This window comes from Salminus brasiliensis, chromosome 22 (genome assembly GCF_030463535.1).
Source record: "Salminus brasiliensis chromosome 22, fSalBra1.hap2, whole genome shotgun sequence".
NCBI lineage: Eukaryota > Metazoa > Chordata > Actinopteri > Characiformes > Bryconidae > Salminus > Salminus brasiliensis.
Genome location: NC_132899.1, coordinates 17,526,592 through 17,550,536, shown reverse-complemented (window position 1 = coordinate 17,550,536; position 23,945 = coordinate 17,526,592). Strand labels below are relative to the sequence as shown.

General features: G+C 41.5%; 1 protein-coding gene and 1 long non-coding RNA gene across 3 annotated transcripts; one reads left to right on the top strand and one right to left on the bottom strand.

The window, feature by feature from the left end:
* Positions 1-98: 98 nt before the first annotated feature.
* Positions 99-20,043, top strand: llgl2 (LLGL scribble cell polarity complex component 2). Of its 2 annotated transcripts, XM_072667866.1 has the most exons (26): positions 99-375; positions 7,617-7,740; positions 7,915-8,012; positions 8,556-8,637; positions 8,965-9,080; positions 9,419-9,577; positions 10,528-10,690; positions 11,297-11,429; positions 11,567-11,621; positions 11,963-12,117; positions 12,316-12,527; positions 12,627-12,694; positions 13,092-13,245; positions 13,369-13,473; positions 13,768-14,060; positions 14,201-14,348; positions 14,685-14,835; positions 14,961-15,077; positions 15,207-15,373; positions 16,228-16,492; positions 16,608-16,770; positions 16,920-16,948; positions 17,572-17,619; positions 18,093-18,132; positions 18,229-18,290; positions 19,036-20,043. In XM_072667866.1, exons 2-26 carry the CDS (start codon positions 7,666-7,668, stop codon positions 19,038-19,040), a joined length of 3,063 nt encoding a protein of 1,020 aa, XP_072523967.1. In that variant the 5' UTR covers positions 99-375; positions 7,617-7,665; the 3' UTR covers positions 19,041-20,043. The 2 variants fall into 2 exon arrangements, with proteins under 2 accessions (XP_072523967.1, XP_072523969.1); XM_072667868.1 differs by lacking the exon at positions 17,572-17,619.
* Positions 10,065-23,945, bottom strand: LOC140544356 (uncharacterized). Its single transcript, XR_011978245.1, has 3 exons — positions 23,679-23,945; positions 13,731-14,034; positions 10,065-10,678 (listed from the first exon to the last, which is right to left on the bottom strand). It is a non-coding gene; the product is annotated as an uncharacterized lncRNA (long non-coding RNA).

The window sequence follows — 23,945 nt, the reverse complement described above, 5'->3', positions numbered from 1 at the left end:
TTCGTACCTTGTGTTTTTTCACTCCCTCTGCTGGACGAGCTGCGCTTCCCCGGCCGTGTCTGTTGGGAGGAGCCTGAGCTGCAGTCGAGAGCCGTAGCCGCTCTGACTGGAGGTAAAAACCCTCCACTCGCAGCGGGCCTGTGGCCGCAGGAAACGGCGAGGCTGCAGCAGGGTTCTGAAAGCTTTAGGAACCTGTGTGTTTCTGCTCTAGCGTTAGTTGAACCAGTGGAAATTATAGCGTTTTATGACTGTTATTACCTTAACTTAAACGCGCGGTGTCTGCGGTTTTCCAAAAAAGAAAAGTAGCCCTGGGAGAGTGGCCCGACTACCGTAAACAGTAACCGCCGCTGGGACAACAACGTCGCTCCGGATCAGGTGAGTTTCTGACGGGCCGCAGTGTCGCCTGGCTTAGCTCGCTGTTAGCTCAGCTAGCTGAACATCCACAGGTGCTGAGGGCTGGTAGGGATCAGTTAAGCGCATGTAGCTTAGTTGCAGTTGAGTTATTTGGTTAGCAGAGCGGTGTTTTCACAGAGGGAGACGTGTTTGTAGGTAGAAGCCGTTTTCTATACGGCTCGCTGGTGAGTGAGCCAACCCATTCAGACTGGTAGCCAGTTAGGCTATCGTCGCTAGCTAATTGAGAAGTCGCTTTTTAACTTCTCGTGAGTTGGCCATTGAATTAATTTGGCTAGATTACGCTGTAAAGTGAAATTTCGTGTAAAATCTGCTAAATGCTTCTTTGCTAGTAGGTTGTGTTGTCCGTCTGTTCAGTATGGAAACTAACCTACACACAGACGTCAAGCTTAAGGAAAGTATTATTAGCTATCTAGCTTAGCTGCTTTCTTTATTAAGCTTATTGAGAGTTTTTTGGGATTAGCAAGGATGGTATGAGACATCATAAAAACATACCAGCGTGAATAACTAACTACTACAGGTATCTATATTATGTTGCCACCGATCTGATTTCTCTGTTGAGCAACAGTTTAAGCTAGTGAGGTGTGTCTGTATTGAAGGTAAGGTAAATCTCTCCCTGACTTCATGTTGAAACGCACTGGCCACCAGAGGTGGCAACTCCAGGTCCCGAAAGTAAAAACCCACCCCAGGATTTTCTTCCAGCTGCACGGGCAGCGCTGCTGCTGCTGCTGCTGGAGCGACCTGTGCACGCAGTTGGGACAAAATCCTGGGGTGGGTTTTTACTTTCTGGACCACCGGTGGTCGGCCATTCGCTCGGCTTCGGGTTGGGGGCGGAGTGGCTGAGGTGAAGTGCTTCTGTTCCACCGGTTTGTCAGGTCTGAGCGAGCAAAGAAGACAATCACATCCGCCTGAGAGCTGCTCGTATTACTCTGCTGCCCTGTGCCTTCGTTTTCTAATGTGTCATTCGTTATGCAAACCAACTAAGGCTGATCATCCATGCGGGGTGTAGGCCTGGTCAGGAGACTAAAAATGCTGTTACTAAGTCCTGGCTATACACTCACCAATCACCTTATTAAGAAAACTATTCTAATACTGGACAGGGCCTTATTTGTTTCAAAACGGCCTCAGTTCTTCATGGAGATGTTAGAAATGTTCCTCAAATGTTCAGTTGACATGATTGCGACATGTAGTTTCTCCTGATTGTTCAGGTGTGCTGATTTCTGTGAATCTCCCGTTCTACCACATTCTGAAGGTACTCTCCTGGATTCGGATCCAGTGACCGGGAAGAACTGAAGAACACTGAGCTCATTGTCGTGTTTAAGAAACCAGTTTGAGGCGATTTATATTTTTTTGTGACCTGGTGTGGAGTTACGCTGGAGGTAGAGGTTAGAAAAATGGGTGAATTATGACCTTGAAGGCAAGCTGTTATTCATTGGTATTAAAGGAACCACGGTCTGTCAAGGAAACGTTCCCCACACGTGTACACCGCCTCCACTAACCTGGACTGTTGACAGGTTGGATCCATGTGTTCATGCTGTATGTAGCAAGTTCTGATGCTACCATTTGAGGGCCTTAGCAGACATCAAGATTGATCAGACCAAGCCTAGTTTTGTTTTTCCCTTCAAGTGTTTTCCTACGTTATCTTGAAGCAGTCAGGTTTGGTCAGTCTGAGCCCACTGCAGCTTCAGCTTTCTGTTTTTGGTGCATCCTCACGTCGCCTTCTGCTCGTGTAGCCCATTCGTCTCAAGGTTTTTCCCCTTATTGCACTATTGAGTGTCAAAAACTATTGTGCTGAAAATTTAGTTATCGAGATACTTGAACCAACCTGTCTGAGTAGGTGTACAGATGTTTCTAATAATGTGCTTGGGGAGTGTACACAGGGTTATTCAGAAGAGGATGTTCAGCCACAGTTCCTATATATGAAACTTAAATGGTAAAGCCAAGGCTGATGTGGTCAGTTGTATCTTTGTTTACTTTCCATACATACTTTCTGTGAAAATGCAGCCCTAGGGACTAAGTGATACCCTTATTGTTTGGTCTTTGCACCTAGAGATGTTTACTTCTGACCAAATGACTCTGTTTTGGTAAACAGGGGGCCAACAACATCCCCACTTACACATGAACATGAACTTGTAGATTGGTTTGTTGAATAGACCATATAGCCACATAATAAAAAGTTCAAAATTGTTTACCTATCTTTAGTGGTATGTTTGAAAGGCTGTAGGAGGCTTTGAGTGCTGGGAGAATGATTTAATGATTGGATAATGATGTCGGGATCCTGCTTATTTAACCAAAAGTAGTGCCGTAGTTTTACACAGTACTTAAAGGTGCTTCCTCTGAAAGGAAAGCAAAAATGCTGCCAGGCAGCCCATGCTTGCCTGAAGAACTTAGGAGTAAAGTCCCTTAAATCAGAAAATATGACAGCCTGTTCCAGAGAAATTGAAGCTACAGTTATCAGGAATAGTGGTTGATTCTTGCTTTGCAAGAAGCATAAAAGACATGTCTGTGGTAGCACATCCAAAAAAAGCTCAGTGGCCTTAACTGTAATTGGCTAATAAGGGACTGAGCGAGCAGCAGACATGCATTTGCAGCTTATTGTTGTTCCATCTGGTTTTTACTGTTTACTGTATTTCACTGCCAATTGCTGTTGTTTTCGCTTAGTTAAATTGTTTGAGAGATTTCTCTCGCACCTACATTTAATCTCATTCTTTTTCTCAGAGAAGACAGGAAGGGGGTGAGCCTGGGGACTGACGTCCTGTGAACCACACCCAGTGGCTGCTCTTAGTTTTGTTTATCTGAGAGGGGAATGTAGAGAGGAAGAAGAGCGGATAAATGAGGGCTTCGCACTTCCAGGGTAGCTTCGGGTCGGACCAGTTGACAGTGAGTGTGAAGGGAGTTATCACTAAGAATAGAGCCTCATGCTGGCCTGTGAGAAATGGAGGAAGTTGCCTACTTCCACACTTCCACATCCTCTCCCCATGTCCTTGTTGGAGCTGTCTAAATTTTGTTAGCCAAATGCATTCCTGATACTGTGATAAATCCTCATGTCCAGCGTTAGTCACCTGTTTGCTAGCTTTGCATGCTCTCAACTGAACCAAGGTTCTGTTAAAGATTACCTTCACCTGTTGTCTACAGTTCTAAAATAGTGTATTAGACTTTTTAATATATAGTTTTTCATTTGAATGGGAAGCTGAGAGTGGATTCTGCTTTGAATGGGCTGGACTGCTCAACATCACAATGTGGGAGATTTTGTAGTAATAGCTTTATTGTTAATCATCTAAAGCTGAGTTTGCTGCCATTGTCAACCTAAGAGTTGACATATAACAAGCTGACGCAGACAGAATACTAAACAAGTGTCTTGTAGTGTGGTTTACAGTATATGGAATAACTGATCTTCATCATACCAGTGATTCCACCTAAATGGTTTCCGTATTTGTCATTGGATTGTCTTGGTGTGAGCCTGATTCTAAGGAACTAGATCAAACCGGAGAGGTCCACTGATAGTGCGTCTCGTGTTAGGACAGGTTGTGATTTTTGTCTTCACCCAAGATCACTTTTACTAGTTCAGTGCAGCACTATGCCAAGAATGCAGTGATATCAGAGTTGTAGAGGACAGTCGGGTCTTGATAAACACTGTAACTCAATGCAGGATTTCCCAAACTTTTTGTAATGGCACACGCCCCTTTCTAGTCCGTCGCTGACTCACCGTGTCTTTTATTTAATATGCACATTTAAACGTCTTATGCATATAAAGTGCTGTAATCCACAATAGAAGCTACTTTGTCACCAAGAATGGGTGCCAGGTTCCTGGAATTATGACCGTAGTTGAGCTACTGCAAATAATTATCAACCGTAATGATTAAGCAACTTCTTGTCTGGTCTTAAATATATGGACCTACTTTTCAGCACAAAGCAATGAAATTGGGAGTGGCTGTGTTTCACCCACTTTCACTTTTAGGTCCTCGTGTTCCTGCTTGTTGCTGTTGTAACAGGTGACATGAAAAGAACTCTCTTCCTTTTTGTTTTTTTTTAAGCCACTGTCTTTTTTTGTAGCTACTTCAATTGATTAAACTGGTGATTCTTAGTTTTACCTGATCATAGAAAAATGTGCCAAGGCACAGTTTTGCATAGTGGCAGTTAAACAAGATGGTGTAACATGAGGATGTGGGTGGTGTTTGTCTTATCGTCATACAAGGTCACCTCTCACGACCTGTCCAGCAGGTGTCCTCGTGACTATTGATTTCTCAGTACAACCTCTGATTTTATCTCTGGTCTAAGAATGCTGGTGAAAGTGACTCTTCAGAGTAATGCATGATCCTTTCTTTCTGTGTAATTACAAAAAATACTTTCTGGTTCATGTTTTGAAAAACAAACCCTTTGTTGACACTCCAGCCTACATGGAAATATGCTGAAAGGTTATGTCTACCTCTATAATTTCAAAGCTTTGAGTGCTTTTCTTGCTTTAGATACACTGAGGAGTTAAGAGCAGCCCAGACATAAGGAATCTACCAGTCAGTATGTTGATTAGCTAATTGGGTGAAAAGCTATGTGGAGCACCTATTTAGTGGTGTGAATTCTGCATTGGCTCTGTAGGCCCAGATGTCTAAACTGCTGCTGCAACACTAAAGTACAGAGTAATTAGTCCTCCCTGCTTGGGCCTCAGACCACTAATTTAGCAGTGCATAGTCTTTCCCTCCTACATAAACTCCCTTTTGTTAAATAACCTCCTCAAGAGCTAAACATTTTTAAGCAACACTAATAGAGCTGTCAGCAATGACTATTAATAACAGAGTAATCTGCTTATTACATTGGCAAATATTCAATTAATTTTGGAAAAAGAAAATTACTGAAAAAACTGACTATAGTAAACAGTAAAAAAAACACACCAAAGATTTCAGCATGTCTTACTGGTTTTTTATGAGGGTCTTTATTATAACTCAGTTTAGTGGAGTAGTACTACACAGGACTAGGTGTGTGCTGTTTTGGTGTTTACCCCTTGAAGGACCATCAAAGAGTAAAATGAGTACAACAAAGTTTCTACCATGCATTCTTTCAGCATAACCAATAGTCCATTTCTCCCCTCTTTTCCGTCTCCAGTCCCTCTGCTTCAGGTCTCCCACTGTGAGTTTTCTAAATGGCTGCAGAGGCCGAGAATATTCTTAAGTAGAAGACCTCCCACTCTGTTATTGTCCCCTAAGCTGAGGTTCACAGAGGCCCTTTCTGCCTGGTTGCCCTCTCCAGGCCCTTTACCTCCCTCTGGCTTTGTCCCCTCTGCTGAATGAGGACGTGAGTGCTGGCCCTGGAGCCGGGAGCAGCCTCATGCCTGATGATGACTAAATGTGTTTGGTTAATAATATGAATAACTGCACAAATATGTGAGCGGGTTGAACTGAGCAACTGAGGAAAGAAAAATGCTAAAAAGTACCAAAAAAGTAGTTCATAGAACCGTAGCTTTTTTTCTCAGGCATTGTTCGTCAACCTGGCTTTGTTGATGAATGTTGAGGGTGCAATAAAAGGTTAAACTTTGACCTTCAGGCAAAGCTATAATTTTAGTCATTTACACTTTAAATTATGTGTTTCACGGTCCTTTTCAAGTTGACATCATGTGACTTTTCATGTCATGTGAAGTGTTTTTTTTTTTTTTTTTTTTTTTTTTTTTTTTTCCCCTTTTCTGTTTTTCCTTCACTGGAATTTTCCCTGCATTCTCTGGCAGTCCTTACTCATGCTACTCTGTGCTGCGAAGAGCAGAACAGCTAGGCCTCCACGTAAACGTTGTGGTCACCATGGCTGTCCTTTTTGTTGCCGTGACAGATGTGGAGTGTTTAACGCAAGGTCTTTTGATAAACTTCAGGGGTCCTTATGTTTAAAGATTAGAGTTAATAGTTTTTGATGTCCAGTGGTTCAGATTGCAATTTGTTGAATAGGTTTAGATGAGGGAAAGCTGGTGGCTCTTCTCCAGTCTATCCTCCTGAAACAGACTCTCTTTCAAACATTTTCTCAGTGCAACAGGTGTTTTCATCAGCTGCTGTTTGTCGCAGAGTGGGGCTTAGCTCCTTGCTCCAGGAGAACAAAAGGTGCTTCAGTTGAAACCGCACTGACCTCCAGCCCCCCGTTCGTCTATGAAACTGGCAGTCCATTGGGAGGGGGGAGCTGAGAGTGAGAGACAGAACAGTAGGAGGGAGAGTTTCAGTCAACAGCCTGTAGCCCCTCCTCCGGAATTCTTTCCCCTTGACCATCTTTTTTTTAAATCACATACACTGTTTTATCCTTGTTTCTGCTCTGAACTTCATAAAACACCTTTGTTCATTTGTGGTCTGGTATTTGTCATGTTATCTATTTGAGGAATGTTTGTAACCTCAAAGGTACAAAAACTGTGCAAAACTCCTAGGCACTTGAACGTTTTTTTGTATAAATGTTTGTGGACAACCCCTCTAACGAATGCATTCAGATACTTTAAGTTGCATCCATTGTGGACATAGATGTCCAAATGCACGCACACACATAGCTAGTTTAGCCCCTGTAGAGAAGTGTGGCCAATAGAATAGGACACTCTAGAGCAGATATACCTGAACCTGTAGGCACTATGCCTAATGCCAGGTGTTGGCTGGAGGGGTGTAAAGACCCTTGAGATCAAACATTGATCTGTGTTCTCAGGGAATAATGGTGCTCCATTCAATACTTTTGGCATGAGTTGGAGATGAGGTGGAATGGAGATCATCCAACATCCTGACTGATGCTTTAGTCGCTGAATTAAATCAAATCCATATCAAGGCTCCAAAATCTAGTAGAAAGCCTCTGGACAGTAGAGAGAGTTACTCAAAACAAAAGCAGGATACCCCGGGTGTGGGTATGTTGGTGAATGTGTGCTGTGTCCTGCGATGGAGTAGCACCCTGTCCAGGGGGTATTCCTGCCTTGCACTTAATGATCCTTTGATTCCGGGTAGGCTCTCTACCTGCTAACCAGGAAGAAGTAGATAAGATGATGATGATGATGATGATGATGATGAATAAATGGGTTAAAAGGGCAGTGAAATTAATTCCAGGCAGGCTGATTGTGTTCTTGTTGCACATTCTTGTGTACTTTGTTTTTAAAATTTTTTTATTTATTATTGTTTATTTTGTAGTTTGTGGAAAGATAATGTGATCGATTCCTTTGTTGTCTTTATCCCTTCCTCTGTGTTTGCCTTCTCCGGTATGTCTGGTAGGTGAGAGAAGGTCAGAGGGCAGTGTGAGGCCCTTGATTGTCCCGGGAGAATGAAGAGATTCCGGCGACATGGGCATGACTCTCAGAGGGACAAACTCAAGCAAGAGCTCTACCAGTTCAATAAGGTGATTTAACACACACATCATTATAGCTAACGCCTTGTTTTGTTTTGTTGACGTCAAGTATTGATGTCAAAGTTAGTATTTTGTCAGCTGCGCTTTCTCGCTTAATATTTAAATGACTACTTCTCCTAAGCTCTTAACACTCTCCCTCCCTTTGTCCATCTCTCCTTTGTCCAGACTGTAGAGCATGGCTTCCCCCACCAACCGAGTGCTCTGGGCTTCAGTCCCAGTCTGGAGCTCCTGGCCATTGGTACCAGATCCGGAGCCATCAAACTGTATCCTATGTGATCTGTGCCACAGGAAAAGTGTCAGTATGCAGTGCTGTGCTTTGCTGAGCCAACGTTTTGCCTAAGCTGGAATGTCTCAGAAATCCCTTCAGATCTATTCTACTCTCTGAGACTGATTTTAAACTTACAGGGTGTAATGGTAGATTTCTGCCTGGTGCATTTTTGTTTCCTCCACTACTCACTGTTTGACACACCTAGGAGTACTGTGCTCTACCTGCTTTCCCACGGAATTGCGCAATGGCTGTCAGAAACTGCAGAGCAGCCAGCTTTAGTAGTGCACACAATATCAGTTATTCTCTTTTTAGTGTAACCAGGCTATGTTCTTGGGCTTAACTGTATTAACACTAAAGTGCCTAATTAGCGGCATCTCTCTTTGTCATTGTTTTGGATCCGTAGTCTTTGCGGCTTCCTGAAACGGGCATACTCTTGTTAGTCTGCAAAATGTTCCTCCTTCTTATATATGCAAAGTTTTTGACATCTGTACTTCTTTCATGGTATTTGATGTAGTTGGTTCACTTAACCCTCTCTAAGCTATGGAGCTCCAGGAGTTGAGTTTATGGGGTTGCATGATGAGAATGCTGCAGTTACACAGGTGCACTTTCTCCCACGCCAGGTAAGGTTTTGAGCTACTCTATGTTGCTTTCTTTCCTACTCTGTGTATAGACCTTCTATCTCCCAAAATGCATCTGTACAGCAATTGGAAAACCCTTCTTCATTTTGAATGGAAGTTAATGTAAACATTTAATTCAATTAATTAGTCATTTTCAGTGCATTCATCATGAAATTTTGACACAATGTAAAAAAACAGCAAGATTCAAGTTGTATCAAAAAGTCAAAAACTACACGTCTTTGTGTGACCGCATGTATTCTCTTTGCAACCTTTTTTTTTTTTACTATCCCAGATAACTGTGTTTACCCACTCCCTTCAATGTGTGTGTAGGTTGAGCTGGTTACCTTATTGGATGACAATAGTCTGCACATGTGGACACTTCGAGCTCATAAAGGTGTGTCAGAGCTGCTGGAGATAGGACGCTTTACACTCACTGGTCCTCCTGGGTGAGTCAGATGTGGTCAAACACAGACAGTTTGTAATGCCTTACAGTGGCAGGTATGTCACATTTCTATCCATGAAGACACTGAGGCTGTGAGCCAAGGCATAAGCACATGTCCACACCCACACTGAGGCACCTACTCAGATACACTGACTCATACACATCTAGACACCGCTGAAACTCTTCCATTATGATGATACACTAAAAGGTGAAGTCAGAGGAAGTCATGGAAAAGAGTTGAAATCCACCCATATATATATTCTATCACATAGTAATTAAGCAATGATTGAAATTATTTTCCAAATAATTAACTTATGTTTACCCCTGTATTTTCTATGGCAGTGCCATTCCTAGTGTGACGCGAGTAACTGCCGTCCTGGCCCACTCTTCAGGTGAGCTGCTTCTCCTGGGCACTGAAGGTGGCCATGTCTTTGTAGTGGAGGTGCCAGGTTTCAGGGAGCTAGAGGAGAACAACATCAGTGTGGAGGATGTCCAGAGCAGGTGGGTTGACGTCTCTATCAACGCAACCTGGTTTTCATTTGCATATTTTTCAGTTACATTCAATTATTTATTTGAGAGGATTTTGTGGGAATTATTCAGTATTAATTAAGAGCATGTTTATAAGGTAAGAGGTCCCTAACTTTTGGTGTAATGCATTTTTAGTGCAGATAAACAGCTTGATTTAAAGCCAAACACGAAGACCTCTTTAAAAAATCTGTGACACTTTAAAATGTAAGCCTGGAAAGAAACGGTTTTATATTCTATGGCTTTGGCCGATGTTTTTGAGCTGATATGATCAATGGTTCATCCTGCTTTTTTTTTTTTTTTTTTTTTTGGAGTAACTGTCTCTACTGTCCAGTATATTGTGGAACAATGTTTTGAGGATTTGATGATATTTGATGAAACCTTGTGAAAATGTTTTTATAGATTGGAAAGGGCAAAATAACCTTTTGATTCCACATTCAAAAAAGCATACTAAGCATACACAGTCAGCACAATGGTTTTATTCAACATGTCCATCTGCACTCCAAAGAATTCAGTTAAACAAATTATGCACAGGTTGAGTTCTCTGTATACTAATGTGTCATTTTGTGATGAAATTGATTGATTTTACTTTGTCCCACCACTAATTTGAGATACTCAAAAGAAGCATTTATATGTTTAAGTTTTTAAGCTTTTCATTCAGATTGTCATTTAATAAACTTAATCAATAACAAATAATGCAAAATAGAATCATTTTTATTAGCATTTTCAGACTTCCAGACGCCATTGTACATGTTTCTTGGATGCAACAGAAAATAATCATTTTTCTGACCTGCTCATTACTTGGTTGTACCTTTTTTGTACTTGTCCTTGTGGGTATCAAATAGTTCAGCTGGAATAACCTTATGCAACACTTTTACATGCCTTACATTTTATTCTCTCAAAATCGGTCAATGCTCTTCTCCCAGAGTTCCAGAAGAATATGTGGGCCGCAGGAACCTGGAGTGTGTGGAGGCGCTACAAGAAAACCCTCTGAACCCCCGGCAGGTCTTGATAGGCTATAGTCGAGGCCTGATGGTTCTTTGGGACCTGGATCGTCGGTGTGCCATTCAGCACTTCCTGGGAACACAGGTATGGCGAACTATTGAAAGAGAACTTAAGGAGAAATGGCTGTGACTTAAGTTTTAAGAGATTTCTGAACACTAACATACTGTTGTTAATGTTACTATATTTCCCAGACTTCTATTGTGTTGTTTTTCTTTGCTTGGATGATACAGACATAACTACACCCAGCACTGGATTTTTATCTACCTTGCTGAGGTCAGCAGATACAAAAAGAATTATGTTAACATTAGCAACTGGAAAGAGTGCTCACATGATTTTCCAGGATTTTCTTCAAAATGGCTTAAATAGCAAAAATCTGGCATGACGTACTGTTTGGGAGGGAGGGTGAATACCTTACAGTTGGTCCATTTCATAACTTAAGGTTCTGGAAAGCTGCACATAGCATGTATATTATTTTGGTTACCATTTAAGTATTTTATATATATATATATATATATATATATATATATATATATATATATATATATATATATATATATATATAAAATATTTTTTTTTGTATTTTTTTTTGTTGTTTTTTTTGGAGCTGCCTCTGCTTTTAAGAGTAAAAAAAAACATATACATGAACCTTGCTGTCCTCCTAAAAATGACACTTATTGGTTCTTCTTGCAGCAGCTGGAGAGTGTGTGGTGGATGGAGGATGGAGGAAACATTCTTAGTTCCCATAGCGATGGCAGCTATTGCCACTGGACGGTAACCGGAAAGGATCCACAGACTGAACCAGAGAAACAGGAGACCCCTTATGGTAAAATACCCTCATAAACATTATATCAAAAGACTATTGTTTAACTACATTTTTTTTAACTAACATGTTTTTTTACTCTGGGAATGTATATTGTTCTGTGAGTTCTCCTTCTAAAATTTCTCCCTTACTGTTTTCAGGCTCCTTCCCATGCAAGGCCATTTCCAAAATTCTACAAATATCAACACGACAAGGGTGAGTCTGTTTGAGTTTGAGTTTGTGTGTGTGTGTGTCTGTCTCTTCTAATCATTGTGGACCTGGCACAGGTGTGTTTGCTTGCTATGTTGTTAACTAGAACAGTGTGACTCACCCATTTCAAGTTAATTTTTAACCCCTACTGGAAGGCTCATATTTTCCACTCTTTAAATTCCAGTTTGTTTAGCATTATCACTTTTTTTTTAGGTACATATTTATTTTTTTCCCCACAAAGTGTATAGACAATTTGCACAGGTTTAGTATACTCATTATTACTATACTGTTTCAAAGATTGCAGTTCTTTACTGTGTGATCAATTTTTCCCATCTTGTTGTTTACAGTCCCCCGTTCCTCATCTTTAGTGGTGGTATGCCAAGGGCCAGCTATGGAGACAGACATTGTATTTCTGTCATACACAGCAAGACGCATGTAGCACTGGACTTCACTTCCCGCATTATAGACTTCTTTGTCATCAGAGATGGAGAGCGCCATAGAGGTAGATATATATCTCTATACCTGTATGAGTGATTGTATGTTGATTAACAGCCATTTACACTTTTGCAGCATCTGTTCATAGAGGCACAGAATATTGCACACAATGGTGGACTCATTGCTGCCTTCATCTATTTTCTTCAAGTTCAGGCTTAGCTCAAGGCTTTTATTAATGATTGAGTATATGGTTTTTGCTCTGCAGGGGATCCCAGTGCTCTGGTGGTGTTGGTGGAAGAGGAGCTGGTGGTGGTAGATCTGCAGAGTGATGGATGGCCCGTGATCCAAACCCCATACTTGGTCCCACTGCACTGCTCCGCAATCACCTGCTCTCACCATGTCTCCTCCATTCCACTTAAACTGTGGGAGAGAGTCCAGGCTGCTGGCAAGCTGCAGAACACGCACTACTCAATAAAGGTTTGCATGTAATACAGTAAATTGACTAGAACATGCTAGTGAAGAGACCTCTGATAGATGTTTTGTTTTTTGCTTTGCTTTTATTTGATCTCTTTGTAGCCTTGGCCAATAAACGGAGGACAGAACCTTGCCCCAGACCCGCCTCAGAGAGACCTGTTGCTGACCGGGTAAGTGGTCTGCAGGTCCCATTCTTGACTTCTTTTACTAACATGTTTTAGAGTTATTAAAAAATGGACACATGAAAACCCAACAGTGTAGTTTTTCTCTGCCCTAAAGATTGGGTTTTGTTATTAATAAACGCTTGCCTAGTTATGGTTTAATGAAAAAGTACCACGACTCTTCCTTGTTCTATTGTGCAACACTTTAATTGGACACAACCAAATGTGCACTTTCAAGGAAAGTATAAGGCACATGAAGAGAATTTAGGTGAAATCACAAAGAGCTTCCAGGGCATTCCATGAAAGCATACTGAGATTTTGCAATGTCTTCGGTATGAGAAACAGGCACACCTGCCAAACCTGCTATGCGTTAAGCACATTGAAATTTTTTGCTTCCTCTCTCTAGGCATGAAGACGGAACAGTGCGTTTCTGGGATGCCTCGGGGGTGTGCCTCTACCCCATATACAAGCTGAGCACAGCTATGGTTTTCCACACAGACACTGATCCCAATGACAACATGAACCAGGGCACTGAGGGCGAGTGGCCACCATTTCGCAAGGTCCACAATCTGTCTGCGGTTCTTTAGTAATTAGATATCAGCTAAAGTGCTCTCACTGTAGTGTGAGTTTAAGGCCAGCGTAGGGTAAGATTTTTCTTGTTTCTTGTTCTTATTGTATTTTAGGTGGGCTGCTTTGATCCATACAGTGATGACCCCCGGCTTGGCATCCAGAAAATCCATCTGTGTAAATATAGTGGTTACCTGACTGTAGCAGGTACTGCAGGACAAGTAAGTTGTTTTGATTGGCATAAATGTATTTAAATTGTATTTCTATTTGTTTATGGAGCACAGGCTTCATTTATTTAAACAGAATATTGAGACAGAAATCAGATTGAATGAGTTTAATTGGTGTAGTTGACACACATTACAGCCTACTTTTCTCTGTGTGCTGCTCTGATGGTAGAAACTCTTTGTAACTTCTAACCATGGGAATCATTAGCTTGGTTTAAATCACTAATCATCAATCCTTACATGTTATCACTGACCTTCCATTGCCTTCTGTAACTGGAAACTGTCTCTCAGATCCTAGTGCTGGAGATGAACGATGAGGCAGCTGAGCAGACAGTGGAAGCCACGGTAGTGGACCTGCTGCAGGGTCAAGAAGGCTTCCGCTGGAAGGGCCAGGCACGTCTGGACCTCCGGGAGGTGCCCGTAACATTTCCCCCAGGATTTCAGCCTTTTGCTTTGGTGCAGTGCCAGCCCCCTGCAGTGGTCACAGCAATTGCCTTGCATTCAGAGTGGAAATTGGTGGCCTTTGGGACCAGCCATGGTTTTGGTGTCTATGACTACCTGCAAAAGAACAATGTCCTGGTCAAGTGAGTTGTGCTTTTTATTTAATTCTAAATGCAGTAAATATTTTAGATAGAAAGCCTTCGACAATTCTTACATTCTTACTTGACCATTATATTATTCCATTGATTTAAGATGTGATTCTTACAAAACTGTCCTGTTACAGGTGCACTCTTAACCCCAATGACCAGGTGGCGCTAGAAGGGCCGTTGTCTAGAGTGAAGTCCATTAAGAAGTCTCTACGCCAGTCATTTCGTCGAATTCGACGCAGCCGGGTCTCTATGCGCAAACACAATCCCACCAATGCTGCCAAGGTAGTTTTCTCTCTCGGTTGCGTTAGTAAAACTTAGGAGGACACTATATGGACAAAAGTATTGGGACACCTGCTTATTTATTATCACCTTTTTAAATTAAGGATATTTTAAGTTTCTCTTTTGTAAAAGTAATTGTCTCTACACACTAGGGAAAGCTGTCTACTTTGAGTATTGCTGTGAAGATTTGATTGCATTCAGCAACAAGAGTGTTTGAGATCAGGATGTTGGACGAGTACCAACCCACCTCATTCCTCTCTCCTCCCAAAAGTACTGGATGTAGCACAATCATTCTAGAAAACAGGATTCACTCACAGCATGTTTGTGTTCTGGCTATAGCTGCAGGAAATAAATGCACGGTTAGAGGCAGAGGCTCTGCATGAAATGGAGCTGGCACCAGTCCAGAGGAAGATTGAAGCTCGCTCTGCTGATGACTCTTTTACTGGTCTTGTCAGGACCCTCTACTTTGCTGACACGTTCCTCAGTGACAGTAAGCTAACAATATGCTGGATAGATTCTGCCTTTGAAAAAGTATCTTGGAATAACTTTACATGATTGTCCTGCTATGCTTCAAATTTTCACAATATGTAAAGGATACAACCATCACTTTTATAGGCTCCCAAAGCACACCCTCCCTGTGGGCGGGGACCAATGGTGGTGCTGTCTATGCCTACATGCTGCGTCTCCCTCCTGTAGAACGAAGAATGGATGATCAGCTGACAGCTCATGGAGGTAAAAAAAAAAAAGTAAAACTAAAGATTAAAAACAAAAGCGTACTTTTTCTTTTTTCTTTTGTCTTCCTTCCCCCCCCCCCCTCCTTTTTTCTGTCTCATTCTCTTTTTCTCTGCTTTCCCCCCTTAGCTAAAGAGATCCAGCTGATGCATCGCGCTCCAGTTGTAGGCTTGGCAGTTTTGGATGGGAGGGGTGCGCCATTGCCTGAACCGTTAGAGGTGGCACATGATCTTGCCCGCAGCCCTGACATGCAAGGTTCTCACCAATTGCTCGTCGTCTCAGAAGAGCAGTTAAAGGTCAGAAAGGACACATGTACTGTTTTTAAAATCTTAGCTGTGATTTTAGATTATTATTATTTTTGTTTTTTTTTTGTATAGAGTGGCATAAGGGGAGACGGAGCAGTTATTAAATGTTCTTAAAACACAAATTATACAGGTTCAACAAAAACACTACAAATATGAACAGATTACACAGTAAATTTGTTGTGGAAAGTTTTTTGGACAAAGTATTGGGACACCAAATTGTATTGGGACCAAAATCAAGAGTGTTAGAGTTTATCCTGCTTTTGTTGGAGTAACTGTCTCTACTAATCCAAAAAGTATTAGATGAAACCCCCAATATAGTCATGTTTTTCTGTCCTGGAGTCCTACTTTTTTCTTCTATTCTATGCGTGTCTACAGGGACTAGACAAGCTGTGTGTGCATTTGCACGTGTGTCAGCAATGGGTGCAACTTAAAGTAGCTAAAGGCATTCTATGAAGGCGTATCCACAAACATTTGGACATATAGTGTATATAAAACAATATGTATGTTGTTGTAATGCACTGAAATAGAATACACCTTCCTGTCAATGGTTTTGCAAAAGCATTAGTTGTGGTTTCTTCTTCTCTGACTTCAGTGTTTCAGTTTCTATCATGTATGATGCCCCTACATCATACTGAGCCTTGCAGGACTAAAGTTTGCATATCGGAGAAGGCTGAAGATGCTAGGGATTCCAGTTTTAGGATGGTGCCAGTTTTTTGACCATTTTTTTGATACAATATTTTCAGTCTCAAATAAGGTTAAGACAAAATCAGTTGGATAATCATTGTTAGTGAGCGGTAGAGTTGGTGTAGAGTTTTGTTAGTTTTTTCCTCTGTTTTTGTTCACAGTTATTCAATTTGCCTAAAGTGAGCAGCAAAGCAAAGCTTAAACTGACAGCAATTGACGGTTCTCGAGTGCGTCGGGCGGGTGTGGCCTGGTTTGGAAGCAGCCGTGTTGAGGACTATGGAGAGAGCAGCTTGGTGGTGTTAACCAATCAAGGCGAGCTACATGTCATCTCTCTGCCGTCAATCAAAATGCAAGTGCACTACCCCTGCATACGAAGAGAGGATGTGAGTGGAATTGCATCCTGTGTTTTCACCAAGCATGGCCAAGGTAGGTCTTTGGTACAGACACTGATGGACACTTGCCCTAACTTTACCCTTATTCATCTTCGGAGTGATTCACTTCATGGAACGCAAAACAAGCCTTACAATGCCTTGCATTTCAGGGCTCTACTTGATCTCTCCGTCCGAGTTTGAGCGCTTTTCTCTCTCTGCACGCTGGATGGTGGAACCCCGCTGTCTAGTGGAGGTTCCTTCCCAAACCAGGCCCACATCACACTCTAGCCAAGCTCACAGAGACCAACCCGATGGAGTGTCTACGGAACATGGGTAGATTATCTTATCGGTTCCCTTCACATGGCTCAGAGAATGAGTTCCTAGTGGACCTTTTAGTAACTATACAATGAAAGCTATTACTGTTTTCAGTAATGTACAAAAGTCTTGCTTTACACTGTGCTTGTTTTGTTTTATCTTTGCAGAAACTTTAGAAGGAACAGCGACAGCTATGGTGAGATTTGTAATGAAACGGTCTTTGAATGATCATTGTAGAAGCATTGCATCCAGTACTAAAACATGCATGTCGTCAGCTTTATTGACTGCTGTTTCACTTAATTCACCTTTTCAACAGTTGTTCATGTGTCATTCTTCTTACCATTGTTATGTTGTATTGTTGGCAGAGAATGTCAAGTCTTGCTTGTTTGGCTGTGCTCAGACACTGCTGGAGTGAAATGGTTTAATTCATGATTTCTAACTGTATATATTTGCAAGTTATGTGAAGCTAGCAGGATGTTTATGTACAAGTATGGCAATAGTATGGTCATTCATTTTAAAATGTAATAATTGTTTCAGCATTATTTGATTTTTAAGATATGTAGATTAGGAGCTAATAAACCTCTTATTGCCATTGGATTTCACCAACCATTTTATTAAATAGAAAAATAACCACTTCATTCCAGTTGTTTCTCTGCTAAGCATTTCGACAGTGAGCAAAATACAGGGTTACTGTTCAAGACTCAAGCAGTGTCCTTAAGTAATGAGATGATCATCAACAAAAGCTTGTTTGTTGCTTAAGTGTTCTCTCAAACGTCGGCAAGCCTTCGCTGAACTTACCCAAATGCTTGTATGTTCCAGAAAACTCTGCTAGACAAGTAATGGAGCATGCTTTGCTGAATGATGAGAGTGAGTACATGAGTTAACAGTGGCCCTTTAGAACAAGTAGCAGTAGCATAAAAAAGGCCATTGAAATTCTGCCAAAGTTTAAACATGGAAGAAAGGGCGGTGTTAAAGAATGCTCGAGTTTGTTTCTATGTTGCTTGCTTTGTATTTTTAATGTGATGTGCAAGAATTGCCGTAAGCATCAGTCGTATTTGTCTGCAAAGTCATAACTTGTCCAGTGCAACCATTTATGTATGCATGATCCATAACAAACACACGTCTGCACAATAACCATACTGTTTCCTATCATACTTTGACTGTGCTAATGAAATATAGGTTGGTATATACATGTTTATGTATACATTATTGAAAGACATCATTTTACCTGACCTCATAATGCTGTTTAGTGTTTGTTATACTGCTTGGAGACTATTTGGTTGGAGAACATCTGAAAGTTTAGATAGTCGTGTCATTTTGGTCTCCTGCTACTTTTACAGATGTGCTTCAGGAGATCCAAAAATCACTAGAAGGAGATCAGTAAGTGTCCTCTGTTGCTGTGCTTGCCTGCTTTCATACTTAGCATTGTGCTAACATGTTATTTGACATCTGCCATGTTTGCTTGTGTGGTTTAAGGATGTTTTTGGAAAACAGCCTGAAAAATAAGCCAACATCAGGCAAGGTGCTAAGTAATGGAGGTAAGCATTTTATATATTGTATAAATTTTTTTTTTTCATATATATATATATATATATAAAATGAGAAAATATATATAATCTGAACAATCATTTTCTAAGAGAAGAGTTTAACTGGAGCAAATGTGGGCTTTCTGAAAGCCAAAGTAGGGAAGTGAGAGGATAGCAACACTGTTACAAAAACACTAATTAACTGTCTTACGTGACCGTGTTAAAACTAAGCTAGAATATGTAGGTTTTAAGTCATTGTTGGTGCCATAAACCAGCCAATATCAATATCCTTATCCTAAACATAGCCACTTAGCTGGTGAAAAAAAAAATGGTGAAAGAAAGAGACTTCTATTATTCATCCTCATAGCTCCAGGTAAAAACTAAAGAAGCAAACTTCAAATGGCACAATATAAGCAGAGATAATGAGGCCTGGTTCACATAGCAAACTATTCTTATAGCTAGCAGACTCTGGAGGTGAGGAGCTGTTCTCGAGTATCAACAACAGTCTTTCCTGAAGTCAGTCATGTTTTACCGTTCCACCACTATAACTAAATCGCATCTCTGTTTTAGTTCGAGGATTCTATTTTGAATGATTTTAAAAACTATGCTGGGAAAGGTTGACAGTCTATGGCCCCTTTAAGTAGAATGGTTCAATTAGGTTTCATGTTTACACTTCTGGGTGAAACCAGTTAAACAAAGATTGTTTTTTTTGGTCATAAAACATTCAATTGTTTTTGTATGTTGTTTCTCGTTGTAGATTAAGCCTTGTAACCTGTGCCTGAAACGTCCACTCCGGCCTTGCTGAAGACCTGAACACTACTGCTAGTATCACTACTGAACCATGTGAAGCCCTGGAGAGAGGAATGCCTGCTACACCAGGGGGTTGTCAGAGGGACCACCACCTGTGCCTGCCAAGACCAACCACTGTATCTCCGATTCCATAACAACCACCGCCCCCCGACCCCCCGACCCCCCCCAGCACCAGCCTCCTTTCACCTTTCTGTATGTCCCTTGCGCTCCTGTGGGGCTGCAGCTATGCCATCTGTGTCGCAGAGCAGAAGAATGGTGACAGGGGCATTCCTTTTTATGTTTTATAACTTTTATCTGTTAATTTAAATTTTTACACGCATGATTTTTGTATATGATTGAAGAAAATCTACATGAATATTGTGTCTCACAAGGGAAAAGATACCAACAGTTATTGGACGGGATTTAGGATATGAACACCTAGGAGTCTTAGGACCTGTACTAAAGAGCTAAAACTTCCTGAGTCCTGATGAACCACATGTATATCAAATACTTTTACTAAGTACTCTAAAAGAAGTAGTAATGCCTTTTTCCTCCGTCCAGGCAAGAAAAAAAAGAAAAGAGAAAGAGAACATTGTAGTTAATGTAGGTACTTTTTCACTACTGTGTAGCACATTTGCTGTAATTTTTAGGGGTACTTTTTAAGGGGCTTGGTTTTTAATCCTTTTTTTTTTTACTGTCAGCTTTTTATGCCAGTTATGCATAATGTAATTTAGGAATGTAATTTTAAGATATTGTAGTCAAATGTTTAATATATATGTATATGAAAATCTGTTAATGGTGGACTGTATTTTCTGATTAAGGAAATATTTTGGTACTGTCTCTTAAAATGCTCTCAGCATTTTTGGGGTTTAGAATATATTTTTGTAGTTAATTGATCATGTAAAAGAACACTACCATTTGTAATTTGACACTACCATTAAGTCTGCTGAGTAAATTTGTAAACTTTTCACCACAACACGTCTGTCGTTCATTTGTTGATTCACTTGTTTTAGGACTAAGTTGTTATTATCTGCTAGACATTAGGAATACAAATGGCAGATGAAGACTCAAATTAAAAGCTGTGGATAAGCTGCAGTTCAGATATCAGTCAGAACCATGGCATGTGCATAGTTACTATCTGATTTATAATGTTGCCAGATTTTGGCTGCTAACTTGTCCCATAGTTTGAGCCATCAACATGATTGTTTATTCTGACTGGGTGATTTCAGGCTTGTGGGTGATACAGCTTTCTGATTAGACATATGGTTTCCACATAGCTTTCTTATGTTGGCCTGATACAAAAAATTAATAGCAAACAACCAACCACAGCTACCGCCTGACACCGTAGTTATTCCATAGCAACAAATAAGCAACTTTATAGAACCCATCCAGCAACTTGGCAACAATAGCATCCACTTGCAATACCACAAAATCCATTCAGCAAATACATAGCAAAAATAGGTTTTACCCTAATGACAATGTACCAATAACATAGGCAAGTGGCCTCTGATTCCCGGCAGTTGCTAAGAATTCTGCATTTCACTCAAAAAAATGTATTAGTTAATTTTACAATACCTAAAGTTAGGGCTGGATGATATGGTAAAATACTCTATCATGATATTTTTAAGACATTTATCTTGCTACATGTAATCACACACTAAATACATCAGTAGCGACAGATTCTACTAGATGACTACTATTGTTATGAGTACAATATTTTTTTACTCTGACGCTGCTGAGCTTCATCCAATTAAACAGCACTTATTACACTGTTTGGGAAAATAAGAACTGAATAAATCAACATATTGATATGTCAATAGCCCTATCAGAAATGTGTTTACTGAGAAATAACAAGCCCTGTAATCCACACATACAAAGAAACCAAACCAAGTAAGTCCATAAATTAAGTTGTGTGTGATAAAGTGTAATAACACAGGGAAAAGATATTGAGCACATGATGAAAAAAAATGTGCAAAAAGAAATGGAAAGCCACCAAATCAGCTGAAACCTGTCAATCCTGCCCCTATCAGTGCAAATATATTAGCTGGTTCAGACCTAATTGATTCCCATAAAAAGGTCTCTCATTAGCAAGGTGTCACACAAGCATCTTGTGATCGGTAAAAACAAAAAGCTCTCTCAAGACCTTATAAACCGTATTGTTGGGTGGACATTACAGCAAGACACTGATCCCAAACATAGAGCCAAAGAAACGTGGTTTCAGAGAAAGAAAAAAAAAGCTGCTAGTACGGCCCAGCCGATCACCTGACCTGAATCCAATTACAAATCTATGGAAAGAACTGAAGATCAGAGTTTACAGAAGGACCCCCCAGAACCTCCAAGATTCAAAGACAATTTGTGTAAAAGATTGGGCCAAAATAATCCCTGAGCAATGCATGCGACTAGTTTCTCCATACTGGAGGCATCTTAAAGCGGTCATTACCAACCAAATCATTTTCTACTATGCAGTAAATACATTTCAGTAACCGTGTTTAAAACTTCAGTACACATCATTTATGGACTTTGGTTGCATGTGTGGTTTGTACATTCCTTTGTATGTGTGGATTATTAGGGTTGTTACAGACAGCTGGTGAAACTTTCATGTGAATAGCCCCATCAGAAATATATTTACTGAGACATAATGGGACATAATGACCTCAACATGAGCTTCACACCAAGACAGCTGTGAAATCTGTCTGCCAGCACCTCTTCTTCCAGGGAAGCCTCAAAAGGTTTGATCTGTTTTCAGATCTCACAAACTTCTGCATGCGCACCATAGAGAGCGTCCTCACGGGCTGCACTACTGTCTAGTACTGAAACTGCTCCACCTGTGACCACAAGGTTCCTCAGAGTGTGGGAGAGGGATTCTTTTCTGCCGGGTGCATTTCTGGCTGACACACCTCCCAGCTGCCAGCTGTTGACCAGCAAACCAACCAGCAGACCATCCACCACATCTTACAGCAACCGGTAGACCAACCGGCACATCTTAAAGCTGTCAGCACACCAACCCGGCACATCTCAAAGCTACTGGCTGACCAACCGGCACCTTACAGCTGTCAGCACAATCAGACATTTTACAGTAGCCGGCACACCATCTTGCACATCCTTGTACATAATCCAACCAACATGTCATGGCAACACGGCCGATCATCTGGCACATCTGCACATCATTCTGCAGGCGTAACCAGACATCTTACAGCAGTAGCACCACAATCCTCACATCCTAAAGCAGTCGGCACATCAACTGGCAGTACAATTACTGGCACATTTTAAAGCAGGCAGCACACCCCTCTGCACATTCTAAAGCAGCAGGCCCACCATGCAACACCTCTTAAGGCTGCCAGCAACCATCTGATACAAAATCTTAAAGCTTACAGGAGCTGGCACACCAACCAGCACATCCTACAGCAGCCGGCACACCAACCGGCACATCAACCAGCACATCCTACAGCAGCCGGCACACCAACCAGCACATCGTACAGCAGCCGGCACACCAACCAGCACATCATACAGCAGCCGGCACACCAACCGGCACATCCTACAGCAGCCGGCACACCAACCGGCACATCGTACAGCAGCCGGCACACCAACCGGCACATCGTACAGCAGCCGGCACAGCAGCCGGCACACCAACCAGCACATCCTACAGCAGCCGGCACATCAAGCAGCACATTCTACAGCAGCCGGCACACCAACCAGCACATCTTACAGCAGCCGGCACACCAACCAGCACACCAACCAGCACATCCTACAGCAGCCGGCACACCAACCAGCACATCTTACAGCAGCCGGCCCACCAACCAGCACATCCTACAGCAGCCGGCCCACCAACCAGCACATCCTACAGCAGCCGGCACACCAACCAGCACATCCTACAGCAGCCGGCACACCAACCAGCACATCCTACAGCAGCCGGCACACCAACCAGCACATCCTACAGCAGCCAGAACCTCTATCACCACATCCTTATACTATGGGTTCTTCAATAGTACTTTAGAACAGTTGTTCCATACAGAACCAGAACAACTGAAAGAACCTGCTCAGTGCTTAAATGGTTTCTGAATGTTGTCTTTGCCTGGTAAGATGATTCTTCTTTAATGGAAAACAGCCTTCTACAATATAAGGTTGAAATCGTCTCTTCTACAAAATGCTGGTACACTGGTCATTTAGAACATGTGCTGGTTGTTTAATAATACACTGGTAAATGTGATCCTGTTTTGGGTACAGCAAGATGCAGTACTGACTACTTTAGGACGGTTTTGAGATAAAGAGTAGAATTACTTAGTGCTTATCACTTCATGAATATGAATATCACTTCAAACGAGAAAGTCCTTCTTAATTGTCCATTTCTGTTGTTCTGATTGATCCATTCGGCACAGATTTGATGATACTGATGTAAAAACTTCTGTCGGGTTCAAATTCAAACCAATGTTTCAAATATGAAACCAGCAGTTACAGCCACACATCTGCTCTTCGGACACTCTACTTTCTAAAGCAGAACGATTCTATTTTATTTTAAGACATTAAACCCAAAATGTAGCTAGGTGTGACTGTGACCCCTTCCAGATATCTCCCTCTCTGCTTCAGGATAACTCGTCACTTTTCACTACTCACACAATGTTTTCATCAACTGCTGCAGTTTTCCTGGGCTGATGTCTTCAACGTTGTTACACCAGTGGTCTGTTTCTTTTTCCAGGACAGTCCAACTTGTATTGGCGTCAAAACTTGTGCAACGACTCTGACCAATTTCCCTGTTTTTAAGCTGCAAAACGGCTTTACTCCCGTGAACAGCTCTGGTTTATCATATTAACAACAAACGCAGCGCTCACAGGTAGAACCCAGCACTCAGACAGCCACCCTAACAGGGCGCACCTGGGCCGG

Bases quoted from the DNA above. Each gene is read 5' to 3' on its own strand.
- llgl2 (XM_072667866.1), top strand. From the start codon at position 7,666: ATGAAGAGATTCCGGCGACATGGGCATGACTCTCAGAGGGACAAACTC. The intron at 12,528-12,626 runs GTTTGCATGTAA...ATCTCTTTGTAG, and splicing joins ACACGCACTACTCAATAAAG to CCTTGGCCAATAAACGGAGG. The intron at 14,836-14,960 runs GTAAGCTAACAA...TCACTTTTATAG, and splicing joins TGACACGTTCCTCAGTGACA to GCTCCCAAAGCACACCCTCC.